The sequence below is a fragment of the Felis catus genome, chromosome E3, assembly GCF_018350175.1.
Source record: "Felis catus isolate Fca126 chromosome E3, F.catus_Fca126_mat1.0, whole genome shotgun sequence".
Classification (NCBI taxonomy): Eukaryota; Metazoa; Chordata; class Mammalia; order Carnivora; family Felidae; genus Felis; species Felis catus.
The window spans coordinates 30933491-30946759 of NC_058383.1; the positions used below are offsets into that span (position 1 = coordinate 30933491).

Sequence of the window (13269 nt, forward strand, 5' to 3'; positions counted from 1 at the left end):
TCAGGTGGGCTATCTCAGCGCGTCTGGCATTTAGGACTACCTTTGCCAGGCCTCCGGGCAGGCTCTCCAGCCCTGACGCTGCCCAAACAGGAAGCTTTGAAGGAGCTTCCCTGAAACCCACCCACGGCCAGAGCAGCCAACGCTAACACCTGCTCGGACAACTTCCCTAAGCAAGACCGTCTCGGCCCGGCCTGTGGAGGCGGGGGCCTCGATGGGTAACATGTCTGGGCCCTGCGGTGGCCCCCGCAGTTCTAGAGAAAACTCCCTGCTGGGCTGCAGCGGCCCACCTTCTCAGAAACGCGGGCGGCCACCCAGGCAGGCCGGGCCCCTCCCTTCAGACTGAAGGCAACTGTCCCAATTGCCTCTTGGGTTTTTAAAGAGCTTCACCCTCAGTCTCAGAACCTCTGGAAACCGGCACCTTGTGAGAAAACGCTATTTGGGCTCCAAAAATGTTACTGAATGCCATGCTTCTCCGTGCCTTTGTTTTCTCATCTATAAAATGGGGAGAAGAAGAGTTTATTCACAGGGTGCTTTTGAGGACTCAATGAGCTATTTGACATAATGCACACACACCAGCGAGAGGCAGCGGCCGCTATGGCTTCTTGTTAGTATTCTCCCCATTACTGTTTTATTGCAAGCGGTCTGTTCCCTCAGCGCCGTGTTTCCCAAATACATAACACTGTCCCAAACTCTGGCTGCTTGCATTATCGTTTATTTGGCGTTGTTCTTCAAGCAGAGTCTCTTTGTTTCTTCTTAAATTTATTTTAGAAGGAAAATGCAGGGTGCCTGGGTAGTTCAGTCAGTACGCGTCCGACTGGATTTCTGCTCAGGTCACGATCTCATGGTTTGTGGGTTCGAGCCCCGCATCAGGCTCTGGGCTGACAACATGCAGGCTGCTTGGGATTCTCTCCCTCCCCCCCCCCCACCTGACCTCTGCTCTTCCCCCATGCACCCCCTTGTCAAAAAAACAAAAACTTAAAATAAATGCATCACTGTGGTAAATGGAAAACAGGATTCTGTGCCTTAACTAGAAGGGAAATGTGAAAACTAAACACAATTAAAACAGGGCAACAAATAAGATCAAGTTCAAGTCTGCTCCTTCCTGTCGCCGCCGAACAGAAAGATTCAAGGGTGTGGACGGCACAAGGTCAACACTTGAAGACTTTCTCCCCTTGGTAATCCCAAACCGTGGAAGAGCTGAAAACGGAGTGGCTTTCTCCCAGCAGGATTTGTTAATGTCCAGCCTCTGTCTTTCTAGAACCTGGTTAAGCACACATAAAATTATCCTGCTTTCCGACACTCTTGGAGACACTGTTCTGCCCAAGAGGACTTTCTGCAATGATGGAAACTTTCTGTAACTGTGCTGCCCCATAAAGTTGCCACTGGCAGCATATGGCTGTTAAGCACTTGAAATGTGGCTAGTGGACTTGAACTGAATTTCTAAGTTTACTGTATTTTAGTTCATTTAAATGTAAATGGCTGGGTGTGGCTAGTGGCTGTCGTATTGGAAAGCCCAGATCTACTGAGAAAACTACACATGATGATCCCTTGATCTTGGCTCTTCGAATGAACTGATATCTGTTTGGAGGTTACACCCTTGTCTTCCTTTGAGGGAGATGTGATGGAACCTGACAGGGACTTGTCGCAGGCATGTAACTGGGGACTGTCTACTACATCCCTCAATATTGCTTAATCTACAGCTCTGTGTGGAAATTTCTTTTAGAGCTCCCTTTGAGGAGCTCATGTATTTTCTTCTCATTAGCAATGGTAGTATTCAAAATAGGCACATTTCCATTTTCACCCTGGCTGCCAGGAAGCCCACAGGAAATACACAAAGCAACAAGAACACTGGTGTAGGATCTCATGACAGATTTCCATGATTTCCTTAATGGAAGTATTACCAGTTTACGTTTTCCCAGACCCTGACATTTCATCTTTTACTTCTATGCTATCATTCTTTTACAGGTGTTCCTCTAGAAATTATCTCAAATCTTTTGGGGAAATATACAGACGGTATTTTTTAAACTAAGAAAAATAACGTCCAATGGTACCAGCATTTTCAGTGACTTGTTCTTTCCCTTATCGTTTACGTTAAGAACCCCATAAAAAGCTTTCTCGAGGGGCACCTGGGTGGCGCAGTCGGTTAAGCGGCCGACTTCAGCCAGGTCGCGATCTCGCGGTCCGTGAGTTCAAGCCCCGCGTCGGGCTCTGGGCTGATGGCTCAGAGCCTGGAGCCTGTTTCCGATTCTGTGTCTCCCTCTCTCTCTGCCCCTCCCCCGTTCATGCTCTGTCTCTCTCTGTCCCCAAAAAAATAAACGTTGAAAAAAAAATTAAAAAAAAAAAAAAAAAGCTTTCTCGAATGTCTCCAAACATGCTGTGTGGATTTTGCTTGTGAGATACAGACCAGAAGCACTGTTAGCTAAGAGGAGAAAGACAGCTGCATTCAAGAGGTGCTACCTCACACCGCCCATATCACATTTCAATTTTGGTCTAAGATAAAGCTCTCTGCTTCTCTTTGTTCACCCCCTGGGCAACACCTCTCGGCTCTCTGATGGCCGCAAAGCAGAACTCAAAGGACACTCGTAGAAGACGGTTTTTGGTGGGTGTGGCATCGAAAGAGAAAGAGAACCAAGGAGATGTATGGAAATCTGTCACGTCCAACTCTTCTTAAGCCAAAGGTGAGAGCATCCGGAGCACTCAGATTCTCCAACACTTACTGACGAGTTCCTTACTAAGTGCCGTTGCCAAACAAGTAAACTCCAGTCGCTTTCTGGTGCAAGCTTCCTTGCCAAACCCTAGCTCACCTGTCTGTGAGATTTCAAGATGCATGTACCATACAGATGCCTGTTCCTATAAACCACACACCTGCCACCATGCCTGCCACCGAAGGCTACACAGGGCGAGCATTTGGCAACAGCAGAAATTCCAAGATGAGAATACAGAATGTGTCCTACCCGCCACACGCCCCTCACGCTGACAAGAGCTTTGCAAGGCAAGGAGTGGTAGTATTTCCATCTTACTCGTGAGGAAATGGAGATTCACTTAAGGTTACAAAACTGAAACCAGGGCTCCTATCTTCAAAGTCGGTGTCTTTTTTTTTTTTTTCCCCCTAACCATCCAGTCTCTGGAGAAAAATATCTTAATAGGTGAGAAGATGTCTTCTTTGATGGTCAATTCTCCACTTAAGAAAAAAAAAAAAAGCAACAAAACTCAAGACTTCACAGAGCTGATGGGGAGTAAGAACAAAAACGTGGGGCACCTGGGTGGCTCAGTTAGGTGTCTGACTTCAGCTCAGGTCATGATCTCATGGTCCGTGGGTTCGAGCCCCGCATCGGGCTCTGGGCTGACGGCTCAGAGCCTGGAGCCTGCTTCGGATTCTGTGTCTCCCTCTCTCTCTGGCCCTCCCCCGTTCATGCTCTGTCTCTCTCTGCCTCGCTCTGTCTCTGTCTGTGTTGTCGTGACACAAGACGACGGAAGCAGAAAGCAGCTAAGAGTCAGTGGTGAAAACAGAGCAGTCCAGGACAGGTGAACACCACTGGCTGGAGATCAGGATCCAAGGTAAGAAAAGTAAAAGACAATAGAGGAAAAGATGGTAGGAAGGCAGGGCAGAAAGAGGCATCGGGAAATCAGGAAATATGGAAAACTGGAGTCCCACGTGTTGGGGATAAACCAAAGCACGCACAGGCCCCTCAGTCCCCAACACCCAAGTCCCAGCCAGGAGCCAACCAGTTCTCCCCCGAGGAGGAGGAGACGTCTGCTCTTTGGGTTACGTCAAGTAACTGTTGCCCCTTCTGCTGAGAAGAGTACCCGGCTTTTCATTCAGAGAAGAACTCCTCTCCCTCCATCAGACACACCCCAGCACCAGCAGGGGTCACATCCAAACCTGGTCCATCCCACGGGTCCATCACCCATCCCTGAGGATCAGGAAGGGGATCCTGGTCCAAGACAGGCCCGGGAGAGACACTGAAACACCCAGACAGGCTGAAAGCCACCCATCAACCCGCAGAGAGCACCAGCCCGAGAAGGACGCCTGAGCAAAGGACAGAGCGGATGGCAGCAGGTTTCCGGCCACGGGCCCGGTCATGCCTGGGCCGCACGTACACTCAGACTCTCTGGCTGCAACACAAGCCGACAAATCCCATTCTGGCTCCCGCTGTCCAAGCTCAGATCTGCAGCGTCTGCACCAAAGGGCCTGACCGACACGAAGAAGCTCCACCCCGGCCCCTCCTGTCTACATGAAGGAGGGACCCCTTCCTCGGGGAGGCCCGGCAACTGGGAGGCTGGCATCGGGAGGCCGTGGCCGTGGCCGAGAGGCAGAGGCACCACAGTGCAACAAAAGGCTGTTGGTTCCACCCCAGCAGTGACATCTGGCCGAAAACCAGACGCTCACCTGATACACGTGGAAGGCATTCGCCGCTTTGCCCCGCAGAAACACTGATGGGATCCAGACGTTGATCAGCGCCCGGTTTGATCTGACCGAAACCAAAGATCAAAATTAGTCATTTCAATTTACAATGAGGATCGGAGGAAAACAGACTTCTCCTCTAAGAGGCATCACACACCAGAATTTAGGACAACATCGATCATTTCTACGAGTAAGACGAAGGGCCTGGGTAGGCGTGTTCGCCCAGCCCCCAGGATCATTCTTCAGGGACTGAGTTTAAGTCTATGTGTATTTTTTTGTTCAGACACACAGTGTGTACTTTGGAATAAGAAATGGACTTTAGCTTTACAACTGAGTCACCGTGACTCCTACTTTCTCTAAACCTGAGTTTCTTCCTCTGAAAAGAGGGATAATAATTGGAGGCCCCCACGGGGGTGTGGAGGGTCGTGTGACCTGATGACTGCAGGGTACCTGGGGCACCCAGAGGGGTCACACTGTCTCCTCGCTGTGCCCCTCTACACCCTGGCCCCCGTTTTTTTTTTTTAATTTTTTTTTTAACGTTTATTTATTTTTTGAGATAGAGAGAGACAGAGCATGAATGGGGGAGGGTCAGAGAGAGGGAGACACAGAATCGGAAACAGGCTCCAGGCTCTGAGTTGTCAGCACAGAGCCTGACGCAGGGCTTGAACTCACGGACTGCGAGATCATGACCTGAGCCGAAGTCGGCCGCCCAAACGACTGAGCCACCCAGGTGCCCCCTGGCCCCCGTTTTAAGATCAGACTCCACCCAGGGGCTCAGGAGACCGACATCCATGGCAATGCAGGTAACGGCTCTTTGGGGTGGGGAGAGGGGAAAGAGAAAATGGCAGGCTGGGATACCAGGAAGCCAGGTGCAAATACCCGCCTTGCAACTCTCCAAAACCACTGTGTGTGGCTCCAATGAACCAAGATTTAAATTCAAGGGCAAGTCGTTTCCTGAGCACCTATAACGTATGATTTCATGATTTCCCTGGATTATCTCAGGGAATCCTCATGGGATATTTAAGGGGTCCTTCAAGGGTCCCCTTGGGTATGTGAGCTCTGCCTCACGTGACGGCTGTCACCTAGCTGTGAGTCGCTGGGTGCACGGGCCCACTCCAGTGATCTTCCACCAGGCTGAAGGCCAGGCGTGCAGGCTGGAAACCCTGTCTCTAACACCTGAGGGTCAGTCCTGACGGGTATCTCGAGGGCACCGCACAACTCTGGGAGGGGCCTCCACCTCGCGTTGTGCCCGGGCTCAGTGCCCCCTCCTGAACTCTCCCTCTCTCTAAGGAGCAGCCCACAAAGATGTACCAGACTTCTGTGCTTACAACACAATCTGAGACGATGGGGGAAGAGCCCGGGACTCAGTGGTCTCCCCAGCTCAGGTGTAGAGAGCATTTTAGTCTCACAGAGAGATGGTTCTCTCCTGAGGCGGCATCCTTCCAAGCTCCGAGCTGAGGTGCTGACTTCCTCCACGGGGCAAAATCATCCATCAGCTCTCAGAGCTCCAAGTCCAAATGGCAATTCTGAGCCGTCAAGCTGGTTTGCACATTAATGGCACCCCGACCATCCCTCCCCGTCCTTCCTGGAAAGGTCCTCCCAAGGGTCCTAGCGCCTAAAGTGTTCCCTTGCATCTCTGTCCGGGGGTGGGCCGGGCACCAGCGGACCCAACGATCTGCTTTGCATTCACCTTCCTGATCAGTGAGTGTGAGACACCCCCGACTGGCTTCAGCACTTCTCCGTCTCAGAACATTCACAGCATGAGAACTGTTTACAGGGCCATTTCCCTCCTTGATATTAACTCACTTGTTCCGTCTTTTGTTGGCTCACTCATGCATTAAATAAATGCTGACTGAGAACCTACTATGTGCCAGTGGCTACTCTAGGTCCTGGAGACAGAGCACGGAAGCAAGACGACCCAGACCCTGCCCTCGGGGAGTGGGAGAGAGACAAATCCCTCTGGTTAGTAATTCACTGTGGTCCAAGAAGGTACTTTCTAGAATTTCCACCTTTTTAAGGTGAGGGAGACTTGTTTTGTAGTGTAACATAGGATCTATCCTGGAGAACGTACCAGCACACTTGAGAAGAGGGGCTCCTGGGTGGCTCAGTCAGTTGAACATCTGACTCTCGATTTCAGCTCAGGACATGATCTCATGATTGGTGGGATCGAGCCCCAAGTCTGGCTCCGTGCTGAGAGCCTGGAGCCTGCTTAGGATGCTCTCCCTCCCCCTCTCCCTCTGCCCATTCTCCCCACTGGTGCACACTCTCTCTCAATCAAAATAAACATTTAAAAATATGTATTTAAAAATGAGAAGCAAGGTATATACTGTTCTCGTTGGGCTGAGGAACTACGCCCGAGTACCCGAACCCCAAAGCAACCTGATTGTGAAACAGTCTGAAGACCAACTAAGTTCTTTAGGAGCTTATCATCAGGGGCACCAGCCAGAGTCACATCCAGTCACAAATCAGACCCATGCACCAAACCACTGCTGTTTCCATTAACTCAGGGGTTGCGAACTCATTCTTCCGGGAGACACACAGAGAAGGAAATGCGGGCAGCAGGCCAGAGTCAGGCAACAGGGAAAAGGGGGGACTGCGGTAAGTGAAAGAGTACCTGCCCTGTGTGAAGGAGGCGGCTGCTACTCGGCACTGACCATGGCCTGGTAGGGATCGGAGCCCCCCCTTGTTTTCTTTTTAAAGCGAAATTTAAATTCTTATGCGATAGCTTCCAAGTCTAAAATGTCAGCCAAAAAAATAATTGTTTTCTAATACCCAAGAAGAGAACCACGGCACATCTGAAGGCCAGACTTGGGCTGCAGGTGAACAGCCTCTCCCTCTATGATAACCAAATTGCCCTGCGCAGACTGAAACAGTGATCTCTGTTTCCCCCCCTGTGGTCTTCTGGGAGACAAGCCAAACCGCTGAGTCCTACTTCCAAAGGGGCCCTCGTGAGTAGATGCCGTGGACTTACATTTCAAAATCCGACAAACTCTGGTCTTCGGACGTTTGGCTCAAATCTCCGGGCACCTGCCATCAGGAAAGGGGAGAAGGGAGAGAGAAAACGCATCCTGGTTACCGCGGTTGGCATAATCACGCAAGAATCCTGCCTCCCAATGATGCTTACACATTTCCTGTTCAGAACAAGGTGAGAAAGCAGTTACTGGAAAACAAGAAGAGACTGTGTGGAAGGATGGTTAGAGACGGTGTTGGGGTAATATTCCCCATATTCCATGAGGAATCTTGATTACCTTCACAGAAAAAGGACTGTTAATCCTATCGAGATAATAGCAGGCCTATAAAATCGTGTAATTTTGGAGCTCTAAAGACCTGGTTAGGATCTGAGATACAAGATACCAGAAGAGTAGTGGACAAAACAACCACTGCCACCATGATGAACACAGACGCACCGAGGACATAAACACAAAAGGTCAACGTCTGCCCCCAGACGGCTCCACCCTTCCCTGTCACGATACACCAGCACCTGGAAGGCACAGCACAGCTGCCGTTCCTGACTCAGAAGGGCCCCGGGAGAACACAATTCGGTCCAAGAAACTCCACTGCCTGGCAGGATGGCAGGTTCCCCGTAAAGCAGGTACCGAAAGGGTCAGCACCAGAAGATGTTCAATAAATGGCGGTATTACGGTCACGGCCAGGGCATGAGCTCCTGATCGGATCTGAAGTGGCCAGAATTTAAGGATGTGGATCAAAACCAAGAGGAAAGAGTGCAAAGGGGGAGGGTGTGGGCAACTGAGGAAGAGAGCATTGACTTCACACACTACACCTGTCAGAGCTTTCCTGTTACCACAATCTGCATCTTTCTTCATAACAATCTGCCCCCCCCAACCCCTTCATAGATGAGCAAACAGGCTCAGGGAGGCTGAGACCTTGCCAAGGCCACACATGCAGGAAGTGGGTCTGAATTCAGATCTGTCCAACCGCAAAGGCTTTTCTGCCAAACCCTCAGCAAACACAGGGAAAACCCGCTGTGGGGTGGAAGGAGGTGAGACCTGGACCCTTTCCCGGGGGCTGGAGATGCCAGAAGGCACTCCTTAAAGACACAGTGGGTTCTCTCCGAGGCAGGAGGATGCCATGATTATGGAGCCTGCACTCTGGGGCCACAAGGCTCAGGGTCAACCCCAGCCCCAGCTGTTCTAGACCCTGTAGCCACGAGCAAATCACTTGCCCCCTCTGGTCACACTGTCCTCACCTGTAAAACAGGCAGGACAGTCATAGCACTCAGGGTTCACCTACAGACAAAATGAGCTGATGCCTACAGAGTTCCCAGAACAACACCTGGGAGGTAGGACGTTCACGGTAACTGCACTGTACTAACAGTATGGCCGTTACGGAGAAAAGGCTCTATGTTCTGTTATCCTTGACACAGAGAATCTGTCCTGCCAACCCAAAGGCCGTCTCTCCCCACAGCCCAGGGGGAGGACACCCAGCCTGGGCCCTGGACAGATGTGTGCAGCCAAGCAATTAAAATGGGCTCCATGAGCAGGTTTGGCTAAGAAGCTGCTATGGAGGGATTCCTTCAACCCCAACAAGGAGGTACATGCCTACCCCGCAACCTGAGAAAACTTCAGCTTAAAGGGACGAGGAACTCACTGGGCTGGTTGGTGTGGCCCTTCTGTTATGGCGTCCGTCATTTTTCCTGTGGACGGCTGGGAAGACGGTTTAATCTATTAGGGAAGCCATGACACTGTGTCCCCCAATCCCTAAGAACATCCACATGCTCTGACCCAGACACCTCATTCCTACGGTTTCTCTGGAGGAGATAACCAAAGACACAGACCGAAATTTACATCAAAGATCATTCCTCTTTCGATGGCTGAGATTTTTGCAAATCATCTAAAGGTCCAACTGTAGAGAAACCACTCAGGAAATGATGGCACGTCTGTACGAGATGGCCAGATTAAACAAAAAATAGGTTACATGTGCACACTCATGAGGGTACAAGCATGAAAAGGATTCTGGAAAAATACAGAAGAACATTAGCAGTGGCTACCATTGATAATACAGTAGGAGTGGGAGTGGGGAGAGAAACAGACCAAATTTGCATTGGCTGTATTTCCATAAGACTAAAATAATCTATCTTTCGAATGAACTGCTTTAGAAAAAAATTTTAAATGTGCTTTTGAAGAACAAAATAGCTTTCCGTGTGCGGTCATGAAAAGATCTCCAGGAAAGATCAAGAGAAAGCCTAAGCAGGGTGCAGGTGGTGGGTCTAACGTACTATCCTTAACGCACAAGTGCAGAGGTAACTATCAAGCTGTATTCGTCTGTTCCGGCATTGAGAAGCACTAGCAGGGAAATTTAAGACACCTACAAAAGGAGCACCCAGTGGGCACTGGGGGCCTGGACAGCCGGCAGAAGACACTGAAAATGAGGCTATTTGGGGGTGCCTGGGTGGCTCAGTCGGTTAGGCATCTGGCTCTTGATTTTGGCTCAGGTCATGATCTCGTGGTTCATGAGATCGAGCCCCAAGTCAGGTCAGCTTGGGATTCTCTCTCTACCTCTCTCCCTGCCCCTCCCCTACTTTCCAGTTCTAAATATATAGATAGTAAAGACATAAATAGTAAATCTCTCTAAATAGATAAATAAGTAAACACTTTAGAAAAAGGAAAATGAGGGGCGCCTGAGTGGCTCAGTCAGCTAAGCATCCGACTTCGGCTCAGCTCATGATCTCACGGTTCATGGGATCAAACCCCGTGTGGGGCTCTCTGCTGTCAGCACAGAGCCCACTTTGGATCCTCTGTCCCCCTCTCTCTCTATGTATCTCCTGAGCGCTTTCACTTGTACTCTCAAAAATAAAGAATAAAATAAAACATTAAAAAAAGAAAACGAGTCCATTTACTAAATATCCTTTTATATCATTTGAGTTCTGAAATAACGTACTGCCAATTGAATATTTAAATAAAAACGTATTATCCCGCCAGAAGAGAGCTTCTGATAGATTTTTTAAAAAATTTTTTTTTCAACATTTATTTATTTTTGGGACAGAGAGAGAGAGAGCATGAACGGGGGAGGGGCAGAGAGAGAGGGAGACACAGAATCGGAAACAGGCTCCAGGCTCCGAGCCATCAGCCCAGAGCCTGACGCGGGGCTCGAACTTCCGGACCGCGAGATCGTGACCTGGCTGAAGTCGGACGCTCAACCGACTGCGCCACCCAGGCGCCCCATGATAGATTTTTAATGGCATAGCCAACAGCTCCTTGCCTCTGTTTCACAAAACGCTGCTTGGAACTGTGAATTCTTAAGCACGACTTAGGACGTCCACCCATCAGTAAGGTCAGAATGAAACGAGGGGAAAGGGGACACCGGGGAGAGAGAGGTCACATGGATTGCGCTTTTCTGGACTTTCTACACTGAAAGTGCATTGATCACGTAACCGTAAACAGACACATATTACGTGTTAAGTGTCTCTCGTGTAACTGTGTAAAGTAAATAAAATACTCTGCCCGATGCCCAGCCCGCCCCCTGCAAAATGCACTTGGCTGAAATGCAGAAAGCTGTGAAGAAGGTAGAGACTTTGCCTTCAAATGCTCTGGAGTCCGGGATGCAGAAAGACAAGGGGAGGCTCTGAAGGCCCAGCACCGCGCACACACCCCGCTCCCCTTGGCTCTTCCACACGGAACCCCGTGGCACGGCCAGGACTCTAGCACCTTCTCTGGCATGGCCGTGGGGCGGCCCTTGGCCTCTCTTTTCCGAGCTTCCCCCTTGACACCCGGGTCTGGGGAAGGTTCCTCGGGCACGACAGGAGAAGCAGGTACGCATACTGGAGAAGGGACTGCCAGACTGAAGACGGCTGCCACACCATTTCGTGCATGGTGACGCCATCTTTCCATCAGCCTGGTTTCACACTGGAAGCGAACAGAGCTCGGACCCAGGGAGCTGCACTCGCAAGAGGGAAGGTTCTGACTGGATCGACCCCACAAAGCTGAAGGAAAGGAGACCAGAAGAACTCAAGGAAAAGAGAAGGTGAGGGTGTTAAGGACAGACATCACTTTACAAGGCTAAGAACAAAGAAAGCCGCTTCTAAAAAGGAATCGATTCTCAGAAGGCAGTATTTTCTTCACACATACGTTAACTCTCGGGGGTGCTGATTTTTAAGAATCATCTTGGACAATGGATCTAAGTAGCTGGAAGGTGTTAAACCCTTCTGAATTAGGACATGGGCCACAAACATCCCTTGTGACCGCCCGAAGCTACAAGGAAAGCCTGGAGGGACACGTCTCTAGGATATGGCCTGTGTTGGCTTCACCCTCAACAGGGGGCATAAAACAGGGATCAGCAACACGGATGTTCTCATTCACTTCTCCCAGGCCTTGGAGAAAAGGCGGGTCCCCGCCTGGCCTGTGGGCTGGGGACTCACGTGGCAGCACGTGGGCGCAGGAAAGGCAGAGCCCGCTTCTGGAGACACAGAGCAGCCAGCATTCCCGGATCCTCCTGGACAAACACCCCAGGTGCTGCACACACACGGATGGGCGTGGGGGGGCAGGCGAGGCTCACAGAAAACACTCTTCTGGGCTGCGTTAGCAAAGAAGCTTCCCCAGTCTTTCCCAACTCAGGATTTCACGAGCTGCTTGGGGACGGGGGAGCAGAGATCGGCCAGCTCACCGTAGCCCCTCACAACTGGGCCAAAATGGAATCCAGACGCTGGTTCACCCTGCTGTTCTGACCTAGAATTCCTCAGACCTGGGATAAGGGCTCAAAGAACTGAGACTTGGCCAAAACCAGTAACAAACATACTAAGTAAGTGCTTATTTAAACAGGAAGGGAAGGAAGGAGGAAGAGAGAAAAGAAATAATCAGTCAACTGCCAGAGCCACAGGAAAATCTCTTCCCTCCTCCCCCTTTCAGAATCAGGATGGAAGTAGGGGCAGCGAGAGTGGACAGAGAAACTTCCCTTTCCTCGGAGCTGCCCTGACTTCCAGTCCCGAGGGGCTGCAAACACAGACACATCACCACCAGGCATCATCAAAGGCTTCCTGCGTCACAAAGTGCTTTCACATCAAAATCATCCCAGATCCTCCCCATCCCAGCCCTGTGGGCACAGGGGTTCCCCGTCCACCCCATTCCGCAGGCAAGGACAAGGGGATTCAGCGTGAATAAACAAAAGCAACAGAGATGTCAGGAGGCCAGCACCAAATACCAGATGAATCAGCACGCCATCGTGGATGTCCAGCTCAGGTGAGCCCCAGACCGCAGCGTATGGTGGAGCAAAACCACTCAGTTACCCCCAGAACCATGAAATCCAAGAAAATGGTTGTGTTTTGGCGTCATTAAGTTTTGGGGTGGCTTGACATGCAGCAATAGGTAGCCCAAAAAGTAACTTTCCCAGGGTCATTCGGCTGGTAAGTGATCGAGGAGGGAATGGCACTTTTTACCCCTAAAGCTACGCCACCTCCCACTACAAAATCCCTGGTCTTTGCATTTTGCTTCTGCAAAAGGAGAAGCCCAGGAGATGAAGTAACCCAGACTCACCCGGGAGGGGCTCTGCTGGTACAGAGACCTCAGATGGAGTGAAGGAAGCCCGGAAGGACTCAATCGCTCAAGAGCAGATGTGCACAAGTGTCCACATGAGTCTAAAATCCTAAGCCTTCCTTAACAAGCCTGTTTTCTTTGATGGGACAGGGTGATTTTTGGCAGATGCCCGGCCTGGAGGAACAAGGCGCGGGCCTGACCCAGTCCAAAGTGGCTGGCTCTCTCCCAAGGAAACCCCAGGTCCTTTCCCACCTTCGGATAATACACGCGTCAGCCTAGAGTCTGAGCAGAATGCGTCAAGTCTCAGTGGACTAACAAAAAATGGGATGTTCTGCGAGAGAAGTCACCTGGCTTCAATAAATCCCGGCTTCTTCCTCA

General features: G+C 50.6%; 1 protein-coding gene across 4 annotated transcripts in view; it reads right to left on the reverse strand.

Annotated features, from left to right (window-relative positions):
* SNX29 (sorting nexin 29) overlaps positions 1 to 13269 on the reverse strand; it is a 499225-nt gene that overhangs the window by 134504 nt on the left and 351452 nt on the right. For 3 of the 4 annotated variants that reach the window (XM_045048365.1, XM_045048369.1, XM_045048366.1), the window contains 2 exons: positions 7377 to 7432; positions 4391 to 4472 (listed from right to left, as the gene is read on the reverse strand). The exons of the other annotated variant lie outside the window; for it this stretch is intronic. In XM_045048365.1, the coding sequence (XP_044904300.1) occupies positions 4391 to 4472; positions 7377 to 7432 (138 nt within the window). The remainder of the gene's footprint in view (positions 1 to 4390; positions 4473 to 7376; positions 7433 to 13269) is intronic. 4 annotated transcript variants of the gene reach the window in all.